This window comes from Aplysia californica, unplaced genomic scaffold (assembly GCF_000002075.1).
Source record: "Aplysia californica isolate F4 #8 unplaced genomic scaffold, AplCal3.0 scaffold00978, whole genome shotgun sequence".
In the NCBI taxonomy this organism is placed as follows: domain Eukaryota; kingdom Metazoa; phylum Mollusca; class Gastropoda; order Aplysiida; family Aplysiidae; genus Aplysia; species Aplysia californica.
In genome coordinates, this window is record NW_004798248.1 from 105,416 (window position 1) to 129,753 (window position 24,338).

At 40.4% G+C, this 24,338-nt stretch overlaps 1 protein-coding gene across 2 annotated transcripts in view; it reads left to right on the forward strand.

Moving 5' to 3' along the window:
- Positions 1-399: 399 nt before the first annotated feature.
- The window catches only part of LOC101844960 (tyrosine-protein kinase TXK), a 33,784-nt gene continuing 9,845 nt past the window's right edge, over positions 400-24,338 (forward strand). Inside the window, exons 1-15 of one of the 2 annotated variants that reach the window (XM_005110981.3) lie at positions 400-644; positions 2,443-2,595; positions 6,035-6,215; positions 7,574-7,672; positions 10,505-10,601; positions 12,072-12,191; positions 14,105-14,235; positions 15,673-15,737; positions 16,689-16,748; positions 17,085-17,219; positions 17,775-17,896; positions 19,415-19,483; positions 20,632-20,696; positions 21,154-21,266; positions 23,341-23,432. In XM_005110981.3, the coding sequence (XP_005111038.1) occupies positions 6,036-6,215; positions 7,574-7,672; positions 10,505-10,601; positions 12,072-12,191; positions 14,105-14,235; positions 15,673-15,737; positions 16,689-16,748; positions 17,085-17,219; positions 17,775-17,896; positions 19,415-19,483; positions 20,632-20,696; positions 21,154-21,266; positions 23,341-23,432 (1,348 nt within the window). In that variant the 5' untranslated portion in view covers positions 400-644; positions 2,443-2,595; position 6,035. The remainder of the gene's footprint in view (positions 645-2,442; positions 2,596-6,034; positions 6,216-7,573; positions 7,673-10,504; positions 10,602-12,071; positions 12,192-14,104; positions 14,236-15,672; positions 15,738-16,688; positions 16,749-17,084; positions 17,220-17,774; positions 17,897-19,414; positions 19,484-20,631; positions 20,697-21,153; positions 21,267-23,340; positions 23,433-24,338) is intronic. The other variant, XM_035973063.1, reaches the window with a different exon arrangement.

Sequence of the window (24,338 nt, forward strand, 5' to 3'; positions counted from 1 at the left end):
AGTAAGCCATCTTTTATATCAACTGTTGATATTCTTTATTCTGCACCGTTATAACCCTGGTCTCATTACAGCCAAAGTGCACCAAACATCCCCCCCCCCCCCAAAAAACAAAAAAAAACCCCCAAAAAATATATATATAAAAGAAAGAAAGAAAAATAAATTAATAAAAAAAAAAACCAACCAATTAACCAATAAAATAAAATAAAGTTAAATTATTTTTTAAAATTTTATGCCCTTCTTTTGGCTTTAAGTGCATCCTGTGGTGAACCAGAAATACGTCAGAGTTTATAATCTAGATATTAATATAAAACAAGTCTATGGTCGGAAGTAAATTTCCGACTCAATCTCTGCAAAATGAAAAGGATCAGACGAAACGAAATGTGCCTTTGTCATGTCAGCTCGGTCCAGGTTTTTAAAATTACCCTCTACTTCTTCCTGGTTTATTTTGTACACGAACATGTTTTTGTTCAATGAAGTATAAACAAACCTCAAAACTCACCAAGTTGTTTTTATGAACGATTGGATATCACGGAAGTAGATTCTAAATCAATTTGTTTTCAGTCTTGTTTTTATTTCCTGATCATGAATTAGGAATGATCGTCTTTCACGTTTAGGGCACACAAAACAAGATGATTAGATAAAAAGTAAGATTCTGATACCATTCTCTCTGTGTCGTTCTGCTAGCAACAAACTATCCATGTCAAACGGAAGGTAGATCTATAGATCTAGATATCTAGGTCTATGGATACTACCGTCCCCTGTTCTATTGTAATTGGTTTAATCTCAGTTTCTCTATTTTAGTACAGCATGTTCTTTCTCACAGTCTTGTTCATTTCATAAAAGCTTTTGAGAACCTTGACTTACTTTGAGACTGAGATGAGATGACCAACTTGAGGCACCTTGGCCTTGCGGCGCTTTTTCGGTAGTTCCCACCCCACAATTTTGTTAACGGGTTTGGGCCACAAGAGTAGGGGGGTTTCAGGGGGGCTTGCCCCCCTGACCTAATAAAAATAGGAAGGGGGGTTTCAGGGGGGGCATGCCCCCCTGAATTTTACCATAATTTAATATTTTGCTTTGCAGTTGTTAGGTTTGATATCTTAGCTCACCGCGAATCAAACGTATAGATCTAGAGATCTAGATCTAGAGATCTAGATCTAGATCTAGATATCTAGATGTAGGTCAGGCTTAAATAAGGGGGGTGGGAACTACCGAAAAAGCACCGGCCTTGCTGCCTTGCTTGTTGATTTCTTTCTTTACATGGTAATTTTACAGTTTAGAGATAGATCTATAGTTCTAGATTAAGATTCTAGATATCTAGATAATCTATATTATAGACTATTCATGATGAGAAAAGTTTGACCGGAAAAAATTATGTTCTTGTCCAACAGGATGTGTGCTCCATAGGGCATAAGGACTTTGACTTTTTTTTTTTTAAACTCCCAAAAACTCTGCTCTCAGTCAGTAGTAGATGCGATTAAATTTTAAGCGTAGAATGACGCAAACTATTTTTAGGTGAGACGGCCATCTTGTTTGACGTAACATCAGGATACTTCTCGACCTCTGATCACGTTACTACATCTAAATATAGCCAACCGCATGGCACCAGAGATAGAAGTGTCTATGATATATATATATATATATATCAAGCTTAATCTACCTCTTGCTGTTGAAACTTCTGATGGCCGAATGGACAGCGTGCCTGCGTTTGAAGTTCATGCAATTATTTTATGAGCATGGGATCGAATCCCGGTCCCGGAATGTTTTTGTTTTTTTTAATATCTATCTGCCTCTTCCTCCTGACTGACCAACAGTTTGTCCCATAAATTATAATTTGTTTGCTTTGTAGTTTAAAAAAAATGTAGACCTATATAAATTAGTGATGAAGCATGCAGGAGGGGGGGGGGGGTACATCTAATCCTCCAGCATCTTTACGGCAGTTTTTGTGCGGTTTAGGGCCTAGATCTATTGTCTTTGCGTTTACCGTGTTTCAATTTCAAGCATCAGCGTTCTTAATCTTACTGTTCTGAGCATCAACGATCTAGATCTAGATCTAAGCGATCTTCCATCATGTCCAAGTACTAGGAATTCCGAAATGTTATTAACATACCGAAAACACGTCAGTCCATGTGGTACCATGCTTCTTAAAATAGTCTGGGTATCCGAGGAAGTGATGACATCACATTACTAAAATTAGCAGCTAATCAGGAAGATGGGCGTTCTACGTTAAACGGCTTGTGTAGTATATGATATATGATGAACTTCTATTATTTAAGAATACTAAATTCTAATAGCAGAATATTGAATAAATCTATATTATATTATAACTATTAGGCTATATTTGAATACGTAGAGACTTCAAGTAAAGTGAAGTGAGTACCCAATATCATTATATAAATTAGATTTTAAACTTTACTCATAACTGTCACTTTTACTTTTACACAGCTGCAAGGAAATTTTGTAAAAGCCCACACCTAGCCTGGATGTTCTGCAACTTCCTTTTTTGGACTTGTGTGTGTAGTAAGTTGCTATTGATATCCTGACTTCCTACTGTGGCCCTTGGCTGCTGGAGAAAGTGACGTCTTGAAGTTTAAAAGGGTAAGTGAGTCATCTGGCTTTTACAGTTTATAATGTATAAGGATTTGATTGTGTGAGTCTGTATTATGATAATACTGGTGTAAGTCACGCTTTGGCATTCATGTTGGTGCTATAAAAAAACGTAAAGTACTACCCCAGGTGGTTTTAAGCATCATAATGATCTCAGTTTATTTCCTGTTTCATCATGGTCCCGTAACATTACTGCAGTGAGACAGTAACATTAACTGTATTTTTTTAGTGAGACAGTAACATTAACTGTACAGAGATGCCAACCAGTACGATTTTACATATTTTAGTTCAATTTTTTTGCAGAAAATACGCGAATACGACTTTTCATGAAAAAATACACCTGGAATCCGAACAATACAAGATTCAGCTGGGGCGAGTAATCCTAATAAATTCTCAAGTTCCATCTTTTGTCAAAATAGTTTCAGTATCGCGGAACTGGAATATTTGAAAACCAAGTCTGATAAGGTCAGTAAGTTCAATTTTGCCGGTTGCGATTGTGATATCTTATTGGTTCAGCTTTTCCCCGTCCGAGAGTACGTTTCACTTTCACGCGGACAGGCGGGTATGGCGGCAGGCGGAAGTGTTGACACCGAGGCTCTATCAGGAAAATGTAGATCTACTTTCGCTTTCGTTACCACCCAGAAGTTTGCCAGCAGTTGTCTGATAACGCAACATTTGTGACATGCAGGTTGTGCAGTATAAACGCTGTGTCGCCGTGCAAATAAAATTTAATCATTACTCTGACTCGTCTCTGTGCTGTCACTTGTGGGAAAAAAAGAAAAGAAAATGCAAGCGCTGTCCGATTTTTAGATTGTCTGGCTCGCCATCTTGACCAGTCAGTGACCCTGGGCGCATTCGCATCATAAAAATCAGGCATCATGTGAGCAAAGACCGTCTTTGGTGGGAGTAACGGCGTGGCGAAGTATAGGACTACAGAATACATTATTGAATTTTTTTTAAAGATGCACTGGGGGACGGGGGTGAAGGCAACACCAGCGGACAAAAACTTGGACGCAATTTCAGTATTTTGATTAGAGCTCTCTGCAAAGCGCGCGTTGGTGCAGGCCGTGTGCGGAATCGGGACCCTTCATACTTGGCAAGTCTGTGTTATTAAAGTGTTCGCGTTTCATTGGATGGGTGATAGTAAATTATACCTACAGTGTATGTTGTAGCTTTTTGTTCAAGACTGGCAGATTTTCTGTGTCACTGCATCTTGCCCTCTCACAGTTGTTACAACTCTCACAGTGCATGGGTCTACTTGAGCCATTCAAGTTATTGCTCTTCTCTGAGTTTGAGCAAAAATTTTAGTCTGTCAGTTCACAACATGAATCATGACACCAGACTGGTTCTTGATAGTCGAAATTCTTATTCTAGTCCATTCCGAAAGCTCAAAGCAGGATTAATTTTTTATATATAATAATGAGACGAAAATATTATAATAGACTGAAATACTTAAGTTAAACAAGACCCCAGTACGACACTGAACACTGACATGTCTTTGACTGGATACATGTACATTGTACATGTGTGTGCTCCCTTTTTTGAGCTGGTGAACTAGTAATTTTTTTTCAGGAAATATGGCGTGACACTTTGAACATTTTACTAGTTGGTCGGTCGGTTGTGGGGAATACACATTTTCCCCCGAAAATACACATTTTCTTATTTTCCAATACTCATTTAGGTTTTCTGTGGTTGGCATCTCTGACTGTAGTGAAACATCAACACAACTGTAGTGAGACAGTAACATTAACTGTAGTGAAACAGTAACACAACTGTAGTGAGACTGTAACACAACTGTAGTGAAACAGTAACACAACTGTAGTGAGACAGTAACATTAACTGTAGTGAAACCGTAACACAACTGTAGTGAGACAGTAACATTAACTGTAGTGAAACAGTAACACAACTGTAGTGAAACAGTAACACAACTGTAGTGAAACAGTAACACAACTGTAGTGAGACTGTAACATTAACTGTAGTGAAACAGTAACACAACTGTAGTGAGACTGTAACATTAACTGTAGTGAAACAGTAACACAACTGTAGTGAAACAGTAACACAACTGTAGTGAGACAGTAACATTAACTGCATAGTATAGAAGTGGAACCAAATTGGAGAAGAAGAAAAATTAATTAATCCACAGACAGGACAAAGAGGCTAAAACAGCATCTGGACATGGTTAGCTGGTGCCTCTATAAATAAATTATTGTAAGTCTAGGACAGTAACATTAACTCTAGTGAGACAGTAACATTAACTCTAGTGAGACAGCAACATTAACTGTATGTAGTGAAACAGTAACATTAACTGTACTAAGGACTTTTTGTTGCAGACCTCCTAAATTATATATTGATATATGTCAAATATCATTAACAAAAGTAATAATTTAGTTGTTCTTAAAGTTGAGAATTAATTAGTGCCTAAGTTTTTGGGAACAGTAGTCATAATTTAATGTGCTCATCTGGTTATAGCTTTCTTCAAAACTATACAGTGGATGTCGCATTCAATGAGGTTGCTGGGACCGGCTTATTGTCTTCGTTGGATCCGACCTCTCGTTGAACGTGACAAATGCTAAAGAAAAGAAAGGAGACAAGTTATTATAATACACGATGTACCAATACCAGTAATTAAAACAGTTGTTCCCCCTGATGACGAAATCTCAAACAGCGTCTGTGTGCGCATGTTTCAGCTGCGTTCTGACCGTCATTTCTGATTAAATTTTTTTTTACGTAACACTTCTCGTGTGGAAACATACCCTCTCACATTTAGGCTTACATCTTCTTAAAGTAAAGACGGGAGCTTGGATTTTCTGATCAGGGAAGAAAAGAAAATTGAAAAAAAAATGAAGGTCTCGGTCTAGACCTACCATCCTGAGTTCATCCAGTTTCACACACCCCACATCGCTTTCCCAACCGCCACACACCCTCCTCCCATTCCTACCGTAGGCTAACCCTCGCCCGTCCTCTTGACTTTGGAGCCCATATCCTTAGGCACTCTAGATCTAGCAATAGAATGTGTTAGGAATCGAGGATGGGCCTTCTGCTTCGCGTGAGAAGGAGAGAAAGGAGAAAAATTCTTCGCTTTTGAGGCCGCTAATTGCTTTTATTTGGTTATCAGGACCTTGTTGAAAGCAACTTCGGTCTGTTTGCAACCTCGTTGGAGCTGACGTACATTTACAAAGAGATATAGAGGAAAAATCGGGGATTAAGAATGGCCTCGTTGGAGCCGACTTCTCGTTGAATGTGACCTCGTTGAAATCGACACCCACTGTAATTAGATGTTGGACCAATTTTATATCTTTTGTTGTTTATATCATGTGTATGTGGTTGGTGGATGTGTCGTTTTAAAACTTTTTTTCATGACAGACAAACTTGTTTTTACGAGAGAGGAACAAATGTTCTCATGCTGTGTCCATTGTTTATTTCCAAGCAGGATGGCAGAGAAAGAGCGGTCAAAGTTAATGCGCAATGGGAGTGATGGCTTTCCTATCAAGACCGGTGTTCTCCTAAAGAATGCAATCATCAAAAGGAGAAATTTCCATACAGAAAATTACAAGTATCGACTGTTTGAGCTTACAGAGCAGATGCTAACATACTATGAAGGGGACCTCAAGGTTTGTCTGGTTCATTCTCCTGTGGCTGGATCTTTCTCTTTCCGTTGGTATCATATTGTCATTTTTACACATCAAGTTTTATACCAGGTGGAAGTGTTACTCGATTTCTAAAGAGTTACATGGCTTTTTTCTCTCTATCATATTAATCTCTGAACTGGTTTTTCTGTTTCTACATATTTTAAGTGCGGTGGCGGAGCAGTTAGTGCGCTCATCTCCGAAACGGAAAGTCCGAGTTTAAGCCTCGGTTCGACACAGATTTTTTTCGTCCCTTCCTGCCCCCCCCCCCCCCCCCCCAGCAGTAATGGGTACCTAACTTTGAGTTGGGGAAGTAAAGCGGCGTGGAAAGGAACTGGCCACCCTACCACAATATGTCGAAGGCCCAGGAAGTTGTCTCACTAACAAGACAATCCCCAATGTCCACTTCGGATGAGGGAACAACTTTACTCTACTTTGCATATTTAAAAAAAATAAACAAAAAAAACCTTTGGGAAATAGGTATCAGTAGGAAAGGGCATATTTTTGTGTGTTTATTGGACAGTAATGGAAAGGAGACAATTTTTATAGTTCGTAATAAATATGTGAGAATTATAGCTTTTTAATTTTAGTATTGAAGAGGGTATCTGGCAATAAACATGGCACTGATACACAAACTCAAAGGGATATGATTTGTTCTATTTCATTGTCTTGTGTGTATAACAGAATGAGATCCCTGGTTCTGTGATTATCTTTCTTTGTATTGGATATAAGACACTTTCTGTAATGTGATGCTGGAAGTAATCAGAAATATATTTTATGTGTTGCTGTTTTTTTATAGGGAAATGTTGATCAATTAAATACGCTTGACCGGTGTTGTATGTTATAGATCCGAAAGACAGATATAGATTGTCACTGAGCACTGATGTGTTGTAAATTAAGTGATGGGTCCACACTTAGGATTTTTAAAAAAGTATTTACTCAGGGGGAGACAGTACTATTCTATTGATGGTGGATTGGCACATATTCAGCACCTGATATTAACCCTATGTCGTAGTTGTGGCAAAAGAGTGAAGTTTCTTGTTGTTTAAGAGCTAACTCAATAATTCAGTTTCTCTTTCTCACAGAGCGTAGATCAGAGTCTGTGGTGTAGCAATTAGGTACTTAGGTGTCACAAAGTGTCCTGAGTGGGGAGAAATTTTTACGGAGTATTTCGATCTTTCTGTTGGGATGTTATATCCCTCTCAGCCCTGGTTGGCCCTGGCAATCAGGGTCAGAAGCCTGCATCCTAAATAATCTAAAGTGCATAGGTGAGGTTGTGAAAACACTTTAAAAAAAACAAACTTAACCAGCAAGATCAATCATTATGTTTTTCTTTCTCACAGAGCCGGGGCAAGAAGAAGGGTGCCATCCCTGTATCGTCTATGAAAGTTGTTAAGGAAGTTGAAGACAGATCCCTTGATGAGAAGGATAATGTCTTTCAGGTGAGATTTTTTTGTCTTGATGACTAATGCAGATCTTTTATCCTTCCTTTGTGCTAACTGTACTCAGTATTTCCTGACAAACATTTGCTTTGTCCTGTATGTGAGCTGTCACCACAGGGCACACAACTTGCCCATCAGAAATACTCTCGTTTTTTGGGAAAGTTTTTTATGGTGCTCATAACCGCATAAGGTGATATGAGCGTGCAGGACACAGTAATCAGTAATCAATTTGAGTTGGACCCAGGTGGCAGTCGAAGCTACTCTTATAGTTTTTGGACCACCGAGGGATCTTTAACGTGCGCAACTTTTCGCTCTTGTCCAAGAAGGCTAAGTGTAGATCTTTCCTACCATAAGATCAGGGGTGTGGCTGATAGACAGCAGTAAGAAGGAGCCAAGGAGTAGCAGTACAAAAGCTGCAGGAAGAGTCAGGAGCCCAGAGGAAGGGACAAAGGAGATGAGAGGATGGGGGCAGAAAGTGGAGGCGAAAGCAGATGACAGAACATTGTTAGAGAGCAGGAAAGAAGGTGAAAGGACACAATTTTAGAGAAGATACATTTCCGTCGCTCTCTGGATTCGAACCCGGGACCTATTGAATGAAAGGCCAACACCTTAACCTCTAGGTTTAGCAGAGCCCCCTCTCTCATCTTTAATGAAGGAACAAGTGGAAGATACTCTTTGACAGAGAAATGCATTTCTGCTTGATTTAGCTTTGACATCTTGCTACCTAAGAAATACAAAGTTCTACAGACATTTTTGGCTGTTTTAAGTTACTAAGACCATGAGGTCAGAAACCAAATGTTCTGACTGCTCTATCAAAATCGTAATTCGGATTGTTTATTAGATATTCAAAAAATTGCCTTCGAAAAAGCTTAACGTATGTGAAATTCAAAATCTTTGACATCAAATTTCTCCAAACTTGGTACTGAGCAGATAGAACTTTATGATTCTGGGGTAGCAAACTGTTAAAAGACTGAACTTTCTCTCTTGCTTGAGGCCGTGGTAGTGAAGGACACTGAAAGAGGAACCTTTGATTTGTTGTTTGGCGTGTGTATATTAAGATTTTAAAAAGCAACAAAACTTTGCCTTTGTATTAAATTAAATCCTTTAGAGACAGTTCTCCTTTAAAAGAGGTGGTAAAAAAAAAGGATATTCGTAATAGTATTTAATACTATGTGGAATGACTTTCCATCGGTGTTATTAGCCCACATTAACAGCAGAACAAGTGACAAACCAGATGTGCTAATGATGATGATTAGATCAGATAAGATACTTTGTTGTCTCTGTATTTAGAAGAGATACTATTGACCCTGTGGGACATTTTCTGTTGCTGTACAGGAATGGTATGAATAATACACCTGCTATTGTTCTATTGAAAAAGAACTGGTGTCTGAGGTCTACCCTGGTTGTCTCCTCCTCTTACTTGATCACCATCGTTATTGTCCTTCTCTTCACGTATACTCTTGTCACTATTGCTTAAAATAATAATAATAATAATAATAATAAATAGCATTTGTATAGCAGCGCATATCCCTGCTCAACAGCAGGCTCTATGCGCTTTACACAATATTATTACCCCAGCAGACCATAGAACACTCCGAACCATTCTCAGCTTCTCGGGAAGCATACAGTGCAAGCAGCTGATTAAGCGCTCAAACACTAACTAACTGACAAGATCTTTCGCTGTCTATAGCTGGGTACCCATTCCACCTGGGTGAAGTGAGGAAAATTCGTGTAAAGTGCCTTTCCCAAGGACACAACGTCGAGTCCCTGACGGGATTCGAACCCACGACCTTACGTTTGTGAGTCCGAGAGCCTTACGACATAATATCATCAAATAAGCATTTATTATATAGCTACAAGAATGGAGTAATTGTTTTAAAGTGTAGGGAAAAGGTGATAGTTTTTTAAAATAATGTTAATTCAGTTTTGAAATTTCCTTCATATGACTGATAATGACTGGCAGGGACACATATGTGCATGTGCCTATATGCGTCTGAATCCTCCCCCCCCCCCCCCCCCCCCCCTCTCCTTTTCCGGAACGGTAAATGACAGTTGAGCGTTATATCCTCTCACCTCAGTAAAGAAAAAAAGACAGTTGAGCGCCCGAACCCCACACCTACACGGTGGGAAATGATGATGGCGCCAAAACAGAAACAGGAAGATCTCTCTTTCGGTACAGGGAGAAACCCCACCCCCAAAGACCCTTCGGAACCCCTAAGTGGAGGCGCATCGCACTTATTGATATGTTCTTATGCACAGTAGAATTATAAATCAGCTGATTTATCAATGTCATGCTCATACTGTGCTGGAACAACACGAGGGATCTGCTGCTTTTTCTTTCCTCATCCTTACTATTGTCATTTTTCCTCTACTTCTTTTGTATGTTTGCCACTCTCTTGTGAACTGCTATTTCCGGGGTGCCTTGATAGTCGAAGCAGACTTTTTGCTGTTGAGGCTAGAGAGGTGAGCAGAGTAAGCCTGATTCCCCATTTAGACTTCTCTGTTGACATCCATCCCTGGCATTCATATGACCTTATGCAGTTGCGAGCGCCATAAAACCTTACTAAAACTTTAAAAGATGTTGTCGGGCAGGGGGGGGGGGAGTGAAAAAAGATAAACTCTTATAAAGTTGAACTAAACCGTTGGGACCTGTGAAGCAGAAGAGGTGCTGGGACCTGAGGAAAAAAACGTAGATCAATTCGAGGAAGTTCAACACTTCCGGAGTCGACTATATTATGACAGTTTCTCTCACTAACCCCTTTCCTATCTCAACCCTAGATACATTGGACCATTATTGTACGACGAAGACTAACATTTTTTTTTTGGTATCAGATTGTGTTCCAGGAAGGGAAGAATGACTTTTCCACCTTGTATGTCATAGCCAGCTGTGACCCAGAGAGGGCTGCCTGGCTGGAAGTTATACGGGCTTGTAAGTGAAATATAAAAAAAAAATATTTATTGACCCCCTTGGGGAAATTTGGATTACAATGGCAAACATACGTACATAAATACATACTGATAAATGCATATGTACATAAGTACTCAATATTACCCCAGTACAGAACAATTTCACAACCATGCCATAGCTGGTCGCCACTGTGCAGCACCCCGTTTTGTTTTTTAAATATTAGTGATGCACCATGCAAAATGGAACCCAAGAATCCCACCATTTGTGTCATACTGTGTCAGTTGTTGTGTGGATTTCAAAAAGGTATTTTGAGTAAATGTAGGGTTCATTCAGTGTGTGGTTGGCAGATGCTCTAGTGTGGTTTGCTTCTTCTTTCCTGTGAAACATCTATCGTCTTTATCTCCCCTCCTTCTTTTTTATGTTTGTTACTCTCTTGTAACACCTCTCATATGACCTCAGGCAGTTGCGAGTGCCATAAAACTCTTTCTAAAACTAAAACTAAAAAGAGTTCATTCATTTTTAAATGTTCCTCTTTTTTTGTTTTGAAACAGGTTTTATTGTCTTTGAGTTATAAAATGTTCTAGCAATGCCAGTCGGGCGTCTGCGCGCGGCGAAATTTTGGTTTTCATTTGCGGGTGTAATTTTGGAGCGTGTCTGAATGAAGGTGACTAACTTTCTCAAACTCGTTCAGCTCTATTTCTGGACCAATGTGAATGAAACTTGGCAACCAATCAGAAAATAAGACGATATATGGACGTCAAAGTTTGTACACATAAATTAACCCATATTTTTGGTGTCGGAAATACTTTCGTATCGGGTATTCTGTAAACTACAAGGAGCATGAATTTCAACATGAAGACAGTAACAGATCTATCTTTCCTCTATAGCGTCCTCAAATTTGAACGTTCTGTGTCAAACAGTTGTTTAGAATTTATCATAAATGTACCACTACCCCCCTGTCCAAAGTGGCTTCGCTGGGAGACCGGCCTTTTTTCCCTCACGCAAAATCATACTATGTACACCAAAATTTTAATTATAACAAAATAACTACAGAATGATGAGTAAACCTGACTGAAGAGACGATTTCTCCACCCAAAAACACATATCATTAAAAAAGCTTAATTTTTAGAAGAATTGAAAACTCTTTCTTAGGTACCAAATAAAAAATGGGTAAAGCGAAAAATCAATTTTTCATTGGCATTGCTAAATGTTCAAATGCTGCAACTTGTGTGATTTAACTTGTTGCTCTAGCATTGTTAAGCTGGAAAAAAAGGTTATTAAATCTGTCCAGCTCTTGTGTTGAAAGTGTTATGGTTAAAATGCAAATAAAATGTTACTATTAATTATTATAAGGTGGGGAGAAAAAAATTGGAAGGAGGAGGTTATTTTTGTAGCCTTTCTTCTTTTTGCCTCAAGGAAAAATGTTGGTAATAGCTTTTAAGGTGGTTCTTTTGCGCTCAGAACTTGACGATTTCTTGTCAACTAACCCAGGTGCTCTCCGGAACCACGCTCAGTTTCACAGCAAGTACCACCCAGGAGTGTGGACGAAGAAGGTTCCATACTACAACTGCTGTCATCAGTCAGACAGGAACGCTGTTGGCTGTAAATGTGGTAAGTGGGCATTGCGCAGAACTGTCATTTAGTGTAACGGAGGTGAGAGGATAGAACACAGAACTGGCATTTACCATGTTGTTGTTGTTGTTTTCAAATCCTTTTAGCTGCGAGCATTTCGCTCTTGGCAGCGCAATGCCTCCGTCAAGTAGCCTCATGTCCTTGTTATCTGGTCAACGCCAGAGTAGAGCAGGCTTTGTAAGTCTGTAGGTGTGTGTAGGAGCCTGCATCGAAGAACTGCCAGGTTTGGGAAGTGAAGTAGAAGATGTTCAACTGTCTCTTCGTGATAGTCACAATGCCTGCAATGGGGTTCCCACATGGGGTTAATTCTGTTTATGTGCTTGTTGGTGTGTAAGTGTCCTGTGCAGGCTCTTAAGATAAATGTCTGATCGGCTCTACATAAGAGATTCGAAGGGTCTTTGGGGTTGGGTTTGTCCTTGTACCCGAAGAGAGATCTTCCTGTTTCTGCTTTGGCCCATCATCATTTACCATTACTGAGGTGAGAGGATATAACGCTCAACTGTCATTTACCATTACTGAGGTGAGAGGATATAACGCTCAACTGTCATTTACCGTTACTGAGGTGAGAGGATATAACGCTCAACTGTCATTTACCGTTACTGAGGTGATGCACGATTGTTTGTGCTGAAATGGACATGTTCCCCACCTCGCTCTCAAAGAGGACTGAGTCGATTCCCACGTGGTGGAGTTTGTTTTTTTCTGGCATATCTGTCTTTATTCTGGATGCTGTTATCCAAATCAGCCCAGTTTGGTCCTCATTGGCGGGGTCGAAGTAGTCGGCTTCATAAATGGTAAAAGTTGTGTCAATGATGATATAGAACACATTGTTTATAGCTAACACCCACTTTTATCACCTTAACTCGCTCAACCCTAGGACTACATTTCGGGATTGTCAGCTCTCCCTAGAGATTTTTAATACTTTTTGAAAAATTGAAAAAAAAACACGAAATTTTAAGATATCATACCCAAATTAGGTGCACATTTTACTCAAACCTTTATTTGTGTGAATTAAAAATTTGAAGGCAAAATATGTTACAGTTTTTATGCAATACTCTATGGAAAAAATGTCCATAGACAGAGTCAAAAGGTAAAGAAAAAGTGAAGAAAGGAAGTGCGTTCAAATTTCACACCCCCTCTCATGGTTCACGAATAAAGCTTTCTTTGCTCTAAATTTGGGCTTGCACTTCTGGTCATAGTCTGTTTCAAACGAAAAATGGTTACTCTTCCAATAAGGCTATAGTCCACTTCACATAAAAGTAGTGTTTTTGGTCTCTCTCTCTCTTGCCCTTTTTAACTCCCAGTGGAGCACAGGCCATCAACAACATCACTCCAGCGAAGCCTGTCCTGGGCATCCTTTTCTATCTGTTTCCATGATGTCCCCGCTTTTTCAATTTCCGCTTGTACCGCTCGCCTCCATGTCATCTTTGGTCTTCCCTTCTTACACTTTCCTTGTGGGTTCCACGTTGAAGCCTGCCTGATGATGGTTTTGGTCACGAGAGTAAAATTTTCCGTTCCAACACTGTCGGGGTTAGGGTGGGAGCGTTGCACGCGCACAACGATATTATCAGCTTTAGGGCTGGATGAGTTAAGAGGCTAAAATTTTCGTTCTGAATTTCTCTATGTATTTTCAAGCCGGGCATTAGATAATACATGTCACTTGGCAGTTGATCCCCACTACTGAAAAAAGTGTTTTATACCAAAGAAACTTTACAGAGTATTTCAGAATTGTTTGTTTACTTGCAATATTTGTGCTGTCACAATCTTTGAGCCTGTCTGGTCAATTTGTCTTTTTTTTTCGACTCTTTTTAAAATCTTTTTATCAGAGAACCGTTTTTCTTCCTAGTGAAAGGTTGTTTGGGTGCTATTGAAAGGTTGTCTTTTTTCCTTTCCAGCAGATGACATTTTGCGAAGACCTGTTGCCCCCCCACCCCCTCCCCCTCGTCCAGACACATCAAAGCAGAGAATCTATGTGGCTATGTACGACTACACACCTTCCGATGAACGGGGGCTGGAGCTTGTCCAGGTGAAGAAATGTTCTGTTTTCACACCGTTCCCCTTTTCTACACTGAAGTAATAATAATAATAATAATAAATGACCTTTATATAACACTCAACCCCAATTAAAGTACACAGGTTCTGAGCGCTTTACAATACAGTACAACGTACAACAGTAACATAAAACATTGTGTTCTTACTAAAAGAAAATTACTCCAAATATTCATCTTATTGATTTAAAAACAAACAACTTCAGCTGACATTTGAGTAAGAGCTGTTCTTAATTCTGAGAAGTAACGTAGCTTTTGTTTTTGTATGTTTGTACTCTGAGACACGTGTCGTTTCTTTTTGTCTTAGTGGAATGAACTTTTAGATGTTATCATGAAGTACAGTCGAACCTGCCTTAACGGAAACCTGTGTAAAACGGAAACCTGTCTTAACGGAATCCCCCTGCTCCCCCCTTGATATAGTCCTCTTTAATTACCTGTATAAAACGGAAACCTGTCCAACGCGGAAACGAAAAGAAAAATCCGCTCCCTTCCGAGGGTTTCACCTGTTTAAGACGGAAAATGCTTTGCCCGCTCAGCCCTGATTTGAAACAAAACTCGCAAGTTTGATTCTGCCGGCTCTAAACTTAACGCCATGGCCATGCCGCTGGGCGAGGAAGGGGAGTAGGGGTGCAATGGGGATAGAGTAGAAGTTACCCTATGTTACCCCATCATGTGAGCACTGAGCGCTATAGATGGTCAGTGTAGTGTGGGTGTGATATCTCACGACTGCCCGTGAGAGTGCTCGAGTAGCCAGCCACTACGGAAACTTTCCTGGGTAGCCAGAAGCCAGAGGTGTGAAATTAGATTGACCAATGCCTGCTGCCCTGATCGTACGGCCTGCTGAGAAAAGAGTTCCTCGAATCGTTGTTGCAATGATGACAGTGAGGGGTGGGATTGGTGGGTGGGACTAAGGGTGGAAGCAAAGGAGGTGTTCAAACGTTTCTGTTTTAATAGGTCAAACAGTGGTCCTATGAAAGGCAAGCACTGGTGGTAATTGGATAAGTAAGACTGACGCATGTCACTATCAGACAGGATAGCAGCTGAGAGGTGTGAAGTTTTGACCACTGCTTGCCGATCGGACAAGCGATCTTTGATCTCACCGGCTGGGCCTTTGAACCCCCCCACCCCCACCCCCCCCCCCCTAAATTCCCCTGTCTAAGACGGAAAATGTCTCAAACGGAATTTTTTTCCCGCTCCCTTGCGATTCCGTCTTACACAGGTTCGACTGTAGTACGCTAATTACTTCTGAGAGAATACAGGACTTCCATGTTTTACTTCCTGTCTACAATTCATGTCTCCCCTTGCATATATTCGAAATGGAAGCAGGAAGTGAAATGTATTAAAATGACTCACTTTCACTTTTGACTCTCATTTCTTTTCTCTTTTTTTTTTGGTCTTTTTTTTGTGACGAGCAGGGTGAGAAGGTCACAGTCATCGATGACTCTGCAGAACACTGGTGGAAAGTTGAAAATTGCAATGGGTGAGTGGAAGAGAATGTAAACTTGAATGAATGTGTCAATTTTCTTGATTAATCTTTTGTGCATTTTGATGTAATTCTTGTCTGTTTTGACTTTTATTTATCTTAGAAAGAAAATGGTGTGCACATTGCACATGCATAACTTCAACAAAGCCTAGTAAGTATGAAAGGCTCGAGCTAATAGACACAGTATATTTAACTACAGTCTGAATATGTTGTAGTCAAGATATAGTCACCTTAGAACTATTTTGTCCAAAGTGTACTTAATTATAGAAAGTACTTTGGACAAAATAGTTCTGAGGCGAGGATATGGTGACATCTTAGACTTTATGATAGATGTATTCCTAAGCCCATGAAAATTGGGCGAAAAGATGCTCATGCATAACTTCGGCAAAGCCTAATCTAATAAATACGTAAGCATAGAATAAATAGACGCCATTTGTGGACTGTAATTATTTTCCAAAAGTCTTATGTCTTATATGTCGTAGTTCAATGATGGTGACATGTTATAGTAGAGGTAAGGATCCCAGGCTCCACATCGCGACCTCAGTGCCTTCTTGTCCTATTTCCATTTTTTAAAAACCCTGTTCGTACGCCTTGGGGTCATTTTGTACCCCCGGGGTTGTATTCTTCACCTTGAAAATGTGACATCTTCTAAAGCTCACTCTTTGTTATGGACTGTTTTCACTGCTATTAAAAATGAGATAGGACAAGAAAGCACTGAGGTCGCGACATGTGGAACAGACCGGTAAGGAGAGATAAGTTCTCATACCTTCTCACTGACAATTCAGTCCCTTTTTGTTGTGCGGATGGTTGGAGGGTGCAATCGGTAGGTCTTACTTCTTTGCTTTCCTTCTGTTTTTAAAAGTTGTCAGCACTAAATGATCATTTTTTGGCTATGTGCTTCTCTTTACTCAAACTAACAAACCATCCTTTTTTGTTTTTCTTCCACAGTCAGAGAGGTTACATTCCATCCAACTTCATCAAGCCCAACATTGGTCTGGATGTATTCGCGTAAGTTTTTCACATTTTCAGAAATTTTGTGATTGACAGCTATTAAAGTTACATATTCTTTTTACAAAGGCATTTTTAAGTGGGCATTCGTGACACACTTTACATTGTGATCACTTCATGATTTTCTGTTGGTATGAGTGTAAGTGAGCACTTTGAGTGAGGTGTTCCTTGGAGGGCATGCAAGCTTGTTTTCCCTATCATGACCTCTGCGGTTGTATTTTTAAAAAGTGAAAATGAAGTAACAATTTTTTTAGCTTTTTAACTCACAAATTTCTCCTCTTCAAGAAATCAAGAAAGTTTGGCTGACTGACAAGCTGTTGTTTTCTTACCTGACAGGTGGTATTACAAGGACTGCTCTCGCAAAGAAAGCGAGCGCATCTTAAAGTACACCGGCAAGGAAGGTTGTTTCATGGTGCGGGACTCCGAGAGCAGCCCAGGGGAGTACTCTCTAGCCATTTACACATCGGAGAAGTGAGTGACAACGACAACTGTGACTAGCTTTTACTGATACTTTTTGTGGATGGGCACAACTGTACAGAATGTTACTAGTACATAGACCGTCTCACTCTCTCTCTCATCTCCCCCCCCCCCTCTTTCTCACTCTCTCTGTCTCATCTCCCCCCCCCCCCCCACCACCCTTCCTCCTTTCCTTTTCTTTCAGTCCTTCTTCTCCTAATCAATGTGAAAACTCATTACCTCAGAAACATCAATAGCTTCACCCATAAACTCGTAAATCTTATCTATCATACACAGATTAGATATTTTTGCAAGTGGCCATATTCAGTGATTTGTGTCCAGAATTTAAGATTTACTTTTGCGGATTGCCTTGCATTTAAGTTTGATTCTCAAATAGGGAAAATATATTGTTGTATATCTTTGCTCTTTCTTTTTTTTTTTTTTTACCAAACATCTACTGTCCTATTCTCTCCTCCTCCTTAATTTTTGTCAGCACACCTCACATACTGCAAGCTTGGGTGCAGTGAAGTGGTTCTCACAGTAAACAAACCCACAATGTCTATTCCTCAGGGGAGGCAATGTACGACAGTATCGGATCAACCGCAACGAGCTGGGACAGTATTACATCTCTACCCAACACCCTCACAACAGTATTCAGGACCTCATTTATTACCACAAGCACAATCCAGGAGGTGAGGGATTTTTCTCTTTATCAGATTTTTGGGGCGGTGCCACTGACTGAAGTGTCTTTAGGACGTTCCCAAAGGTGGGACATTTCTCGTTCTTATGCACAGTAGAATTTTAAATGGGCTGATTCAGCAATGTCATGCTTATAACTGTGCCTGAACTATGACAGGGAACTGCTGCTTTTTCTTTCCTAATCCATACTATCGTCGTTTTCCTCTACTTTTTTTTGTATGTTTGTCACACTCTTGTGACCTGCTATTTCCGGGGTGCTTTGAAAGTTGAAACACTCTGTGCTGTTGAAGCTAGAGAGGTAAGTAGAATAAGCTTGATTCCCTGTAAAGACTTCTCTGTTAACATCCACCCCTTGGCGCTCATATCACCGTATGCAGTTGCGAGTGTCGTAAAACCTTACTACATAATATAATAATAGATTTTTGTTGTATGATTGCCCTGACCATGAGTGCTTCCCTTCATAAGGTGTGGCGTCCATAGCCTAATGGTTAGGCTACCGGACTCGTAATCGTGAGATTGCGAGTTCAGGGGTTCAAACCTCAGCTCTGTCCAATGTTGTGTCCTTGGGAAACGCACTTTACACTTATTTCCTACTTGGCTCGGTCGTTTCGGAAATGGACGTTAAACTCGGAGGTCCCGACTCTTAACTAACATTGCAATGTTGAAAGAGGTGTTGAACCTGTACCATTTCACCTTCACAAGGTTGGGTTTTTTTGTGTGACAAATGATATATATATATATATATCGTGATCTGAAGAGTTTTGCTATACAGTTTTAGGAAAATTACTGTGAGAACCACTTCACTGCACCCAAGCTTACAGTATGTGAGGTGTGCTGACAAAAATTAAGAAGGTACCTCTCGGATTAAGGCAAAATGGACATTGATAGATACAGCAAATATGTTGGTTGATTTTGTACAAGTTATCACGCATGTTCTCCCCAATATAAACACACATGTACACACATGTATACACACACACAAAACATTCATGCTCGCAAACATGAACATGTACACACATGCACGCGCGCGCGCGCACGCACGCACATACACTGGAGTGATGCTCACTGTTAACAGAGGAGGTCTGCACTCTTTTTCACATTCCCCAGCTCCCTTAGGGTCAAAGTCAATAGTTTTTGGTAGGCTACAATACACCGTTCATCTTTTGTCATAGAAACGTGATGAACCTACGTTAGTTTGTCTCCTTGTACAGCAATACCTGAGAGTTGTAGCCATAGTATTGATAATGTACGCGGGTGGTTGGCAGGTGCTCTAGTGCGGTTTGCTCCTTTCCTATCAAACTGTATTCCATTGCCCTGATCTCTCCTCCTTTTTTGTGTTTGTTACTCTCCTGTTACACCTCTAATCTTCGGTACTTATATGACCTCATTTTGTTGCAACTGCTGTAAAACTCTCATCAAAACTTAAAAAAAAACTTGAAATATATTTTTCTATTTTGATCATAGCACCAGGATAATGGACTCTTGATTCTTGACTGTTTGTGACTTTACAGGTATCTACACACGTTTACGAGAACCCCCGGGACATGGCAACAAACCAGCTACTGCCGGAATCTTCTTCGGTCAGTGGGATTTTACATTTCATGTTGCATGTGTACACCCAAAGTGTACCCTTCTCCCTAACGTTTATTGTTTTCTTTAGATATCCTTTACTGTACAGCTTTTCTGAGGGGTGCATGCAAAAAAGAATACAGTTGAACCTGCTATAAGGGCCACCTGTATAAGACAATAACCTGAACCAACGTGTAAAGGAAAATACGGTCAAATCTGCTCTAAGGGACATCTGTATAAGACAATCACCTGTACAAACAGCCTTTTCCAATTTCTTCCCTACAATTTATTTTGACACTGAAGCGACACTGTGGAAGACGTCCACTTGTCTAAGACAACCCTTTTTCTCCCCGGGAATGAGTGGTCATCTTAAACAATTTCACCATAATTTACCTTTATAAGTAAAATTTGGAAGTGTATGCACACAAACAGTGCGGTCTGGAGATTGGAAATTATGCGTCAAATAGCACATGGTTCATTGCTCCCGTTTTACGAATCTATTTGATCGCTTTTAAGCACAAGGGGGCCATCCCGAAAAATACTGTCTTGAGAAAATCGAAGGTTAAGTTTTTGGATCTTTATTCAGTTTCTTTAAAAGACAAGGGTTTTTTTCTCTATAACCAAACAAATATTATTATACACCAATGACACCAAACTTGTCCTATAGGTAGGGCAATGCCCACTTTTGGTGTAGGTCAAGATTTCTGGTAATCCCTGTAATCTGGGTTAGCCCGCTTGTCCTTAAAAACGACCATTTATCTCTGACAGTTGTATGTCAGACAAATCGTAGCCTCAGAACTATTTTGTCCAAAGTGCACTCTTTACGTACGTACGTTTTGGGCGACAAAGTATTGAAAATAAATGTGTTTTTAGACCAAATTTAAATGCAGTCAAAGTGGGCGCCGCTCTTAGATCCAACAGGAGGGAATTCCACACTGAAGGAGCAGCTGTCACGGGAAAAACCCTACCTCTAATTTTGAAAAAATTATACGCGGCAAGTGATAGTGTGTTCGTGCGTATAAATTTGTTGACTTGCCTTTTGCTTTTCCACATCTGATCGGAATAGAATTTAAAAAAAAAAAAAAAAAAAAAGGAATAAAGACTTGTTTTCTTTCTTCTTTGCTTCAAAGAAAAATAATGTTTTGGTTTGCTTTTTCAGATCTATGGCAACTTGATCCTCGGAAGTTAACAAAGGGACCGGAGCTGGGCCGAGGTTGTTTTGGGGTAAGGTTTGAGCTGTGCTGTTCCTGCTGTTGCTTGTCTCACTCTTTCTCCGCTGAATGTAGGTGGTTTGCGGTTGCTCTGGTGTGGTTAGCTCCTTCTTTCATGTCAAACTTCTTTCTCCTCTAATTCTAATCTTCAGTACGTTTATGACCTAATTGTGTTGCAAGTGCTGTAAAACTTACTAAAACAAAAGAGCTTTTTTCCGGCTCTAAAGGACATTTTTCCGGCTCTAAAGGACAGTTATTGTGTTGATGTGAAGTAAAAAAAAGTTGTTCCCGCATCCGATCCGGACATTGGGGATTGCCTTGTTAGTGAGACAACTTCCTGGGCCTTTGGCGTATTGTGGTAGGGTGTGGATGTACACTCTCTAATTTTCTAACAAACAAACAAACAAATTAACAAAACAAACACAAAGATGTACCATCATGGCATGCTTTTGTCGTGGTTTCTGTCACAGGTGGTGTACAAGGGGGAGTACCGCGAAGGGCCCTCTCCTATACCGGTCGCCATCAAAGAAATTGAGGTCCAACCATCGTCTGACGAAGTGGAACAGGAAATCAAAACCATGACGTGAGTGCTGTATCATTATTCTTGTTGTGCATCTTAACATCGCAGGAACCCAGGCCCAACAAGCTAAACATAACATGGAAATCTTACCTAGAAAGTTGTGGGTGGTTTGGTGGGTGCTCTGTTGTGGTTTGCTTCTTCTTTCCTGTCAAACATCTATTGTCTTTATCTTTCCTTTTTTTTTGTTTGTTACTCTCTTATAACACGTCTAATAATAGTAATATTCAGCACTTATATGACATAATTGTGTTACAAGTGATGTAAAACTTTTACTAAAACAATTAAAACAGAAAGTTCACAGTGGGTGGTTAACGGATGCTCTGTTGTGGCTTGTCAGGGGTGGAAATTTTCCGTAAATTTTACAGAAATCAGTAATTTTGATTTGCTCTGTCATTTTCCGTAAGTGGGGCCTGTCTACCTACTCTCAATGGTGAGTCATTCTACTATGTATACTAATGTACAATTGAATAAGTGTATTTTTCCAAATCTGTATAGCCCTAGAAAAGTTCAGTAAATTTTGGACTGATCAGTTTCCATCCCAAGGCTTGCTCCTTCTTTCCTATCAAACATCTATAGTCTTTATCTCTCTTCCTTTTTTGTATATTATGTTACTTTCTTGTAAGACCCTTCGAATCTCTTATGTAGAGTGGATAAGACATTGATCTTCAGAGCCCGTACAGGACACTTACACACCAACAAGCACATAAACAAAATTAAACCCTTGTGGGAACCCCATTGCAGACACTGTGACTACCACGAGGAGACCGTTGAACATCTTCTCCTTCACTGCCCAAACCTGGCAGTTCTTCGACGCAGGTTCCTACACACACCTATAGACTTACAAAGCCTGCTCTACTCTGGCGTTGACCAGATGACAAGGATATGCTCACAGCTAAAGGGATTTGAAAACAACAACAACAACAACAACACACTGCGATATCCTCGGCAACGATCTCGCTGACAGTAATGCCAAACTGGCAACAGCGCTGCAGGGTCAGGCCGCCAAATTACTTATGAAAGTGCGTGCGCCCAGATAAAACTAATTACAAAAGACCCCCCCTATATGCCACACGCGGACGAAGGAAGTATACAGGGCATTTTCCTTAAAAAGAGAGGCTCTTATTATGTCCCGCAGTGACCAGTCATTACTGGCAAAAATCAGGACCGGTCACTTCTCTGGGCTGCGGGCCTACAAAAATAGAATAGACAGAACATCGGACCCAACCTGTCCATTGTGCAGCGAGGAACCCCAAGATTTGGAGCACTGGCTGCAGAGATGCCCCGCCACGGAGGCCCGGCGGTGGCATCTCTTCGGGGGGGATTCAGGAAGGTTGGACTGCCTCACCCGCTATCCAAGGGAGGCGGTGGCCCTGGCGAAGAGCACGCTCTTCGGGGCTCCAAACATTTCGAACGGATAGGCTACCACACACACACAACAACAACAACTTTCTTGTAATGACCCTAACCTGCATTACTTATATGACCTGCTTGTGCCATGAAAGTCTCCCCGCTGGATCGGAAAAGCCATGAAAGTCTTGCTGAAGCAATAAAAATCCAGAAAGTCCAGGTTTTTTTTTAACGTGTGTTTTAATTAACTTAGATACTGGTGGCGTCGGTGGCCTAGTGGTTAGGCTCTCGGACTCGCAACCGTAAGGTCGTGGGTTCGAATTCCATCAAGGGCCCGACGTTGTGTCCTTGGGAAAGGCACTTTACATGAATTTTCCTCACTTCACCCAGGTGGGAAAGGGTACCCGGCTATAGACAGCGAAAGATCTTGTCAGTTTGTTAGTGTTTGAGCGCTTAATCGGCTGCTTGCACTGTATTCTTCCCGGGAAGCTGAGAATGTTTCGGAGTGTTCTATGGTCTGCTGGGGTAATAATATAGTGTAAAGCGCATAGAGCCTGCTGCTGAGCGGGGATATGAGCTATACAAATGCTATCTATTATTATTATTATTATTATTACTGTGCTAGACAAAAGTAGATCATTTTGGTTTTGAAGATGAAGCACTAATTAAGCTGTTGATCTTCACACTGGTCTTAGACTTTCACTTACCTTGTGTATTGTTCTTTCTTCAGGCAACTCAAACACACAAACTTGGTACAGCTGTATGGAGTGGTGCTAGTCGACAAGGGGAAGCAGTTGATAATTACTGAGTTACTTGACCATGGTAAGTGCATAGTCCGACTGTGTGGGTGATTGGAGGGCCACAGCAGAAGCCACAAAATCATCTTTATGCTTATTTCTTCTATTCCACTTTAAGAAATAATCTCCTCTGCATATATACGTTAGGAAATATTCTCCTCTGCATATATACATTGGTCATCATCAGACATTGACGGTCGAACCGTTATTATTCCTGGTTTTTTTAACATGTACCTGAAGAACGTTACTTTATTCCAGGTGTCTTAAACATGTACCTGAAGAATGTTACTTTATTCCAGGTGCCTTGAACATGTACCTGAAGAACGTTACTTTATTCCAGGTGCCTTGAACATGTACCTGAAGAACGTTACTTTATTCCAGGTGCCTTGAACATGTACCTGAAGAACGTTACTTTATTCCAGGTGCCTTGAACATGTACCTGAAGAACGTTACTTTATTCCTGGGTTTTTTAACATGTACCTGAAGAACGTTACTTTATTCCTGGGTTTTTTAACATGTACCTGAAGAACGTTACTTTATTCCAGGTGCCTTGAACATGTACCTGAAGAACGTTACTTTATTCCAGATGTCTTAAACATGTACCTGAAGAACGTTACTTTATTCCAGGTGCCTTGAACATGTACCTGAAGAACCTTACTTTATTCCAGGTGCCTTGAACATGTACCTGAAGAAAGTTATTTTATTCCAGGTGCCTTGAACATGTACCTGAAGAACGTTACTTTATTCCAGGTGTCTTGAACATGTACCTGAAGAACGTTACTCTATTCCAGGTGCCTTAAAAATGTACCTGAAGAACGTTACTTTATTCCAGGTACCTTGAACATGTACCTGAAGATGTTTCTTTATTCCAGGTGCCTTGAACATGTACCTGAAGATGTTATTTTATTCCAGGTGCCTTGAACATGTACCT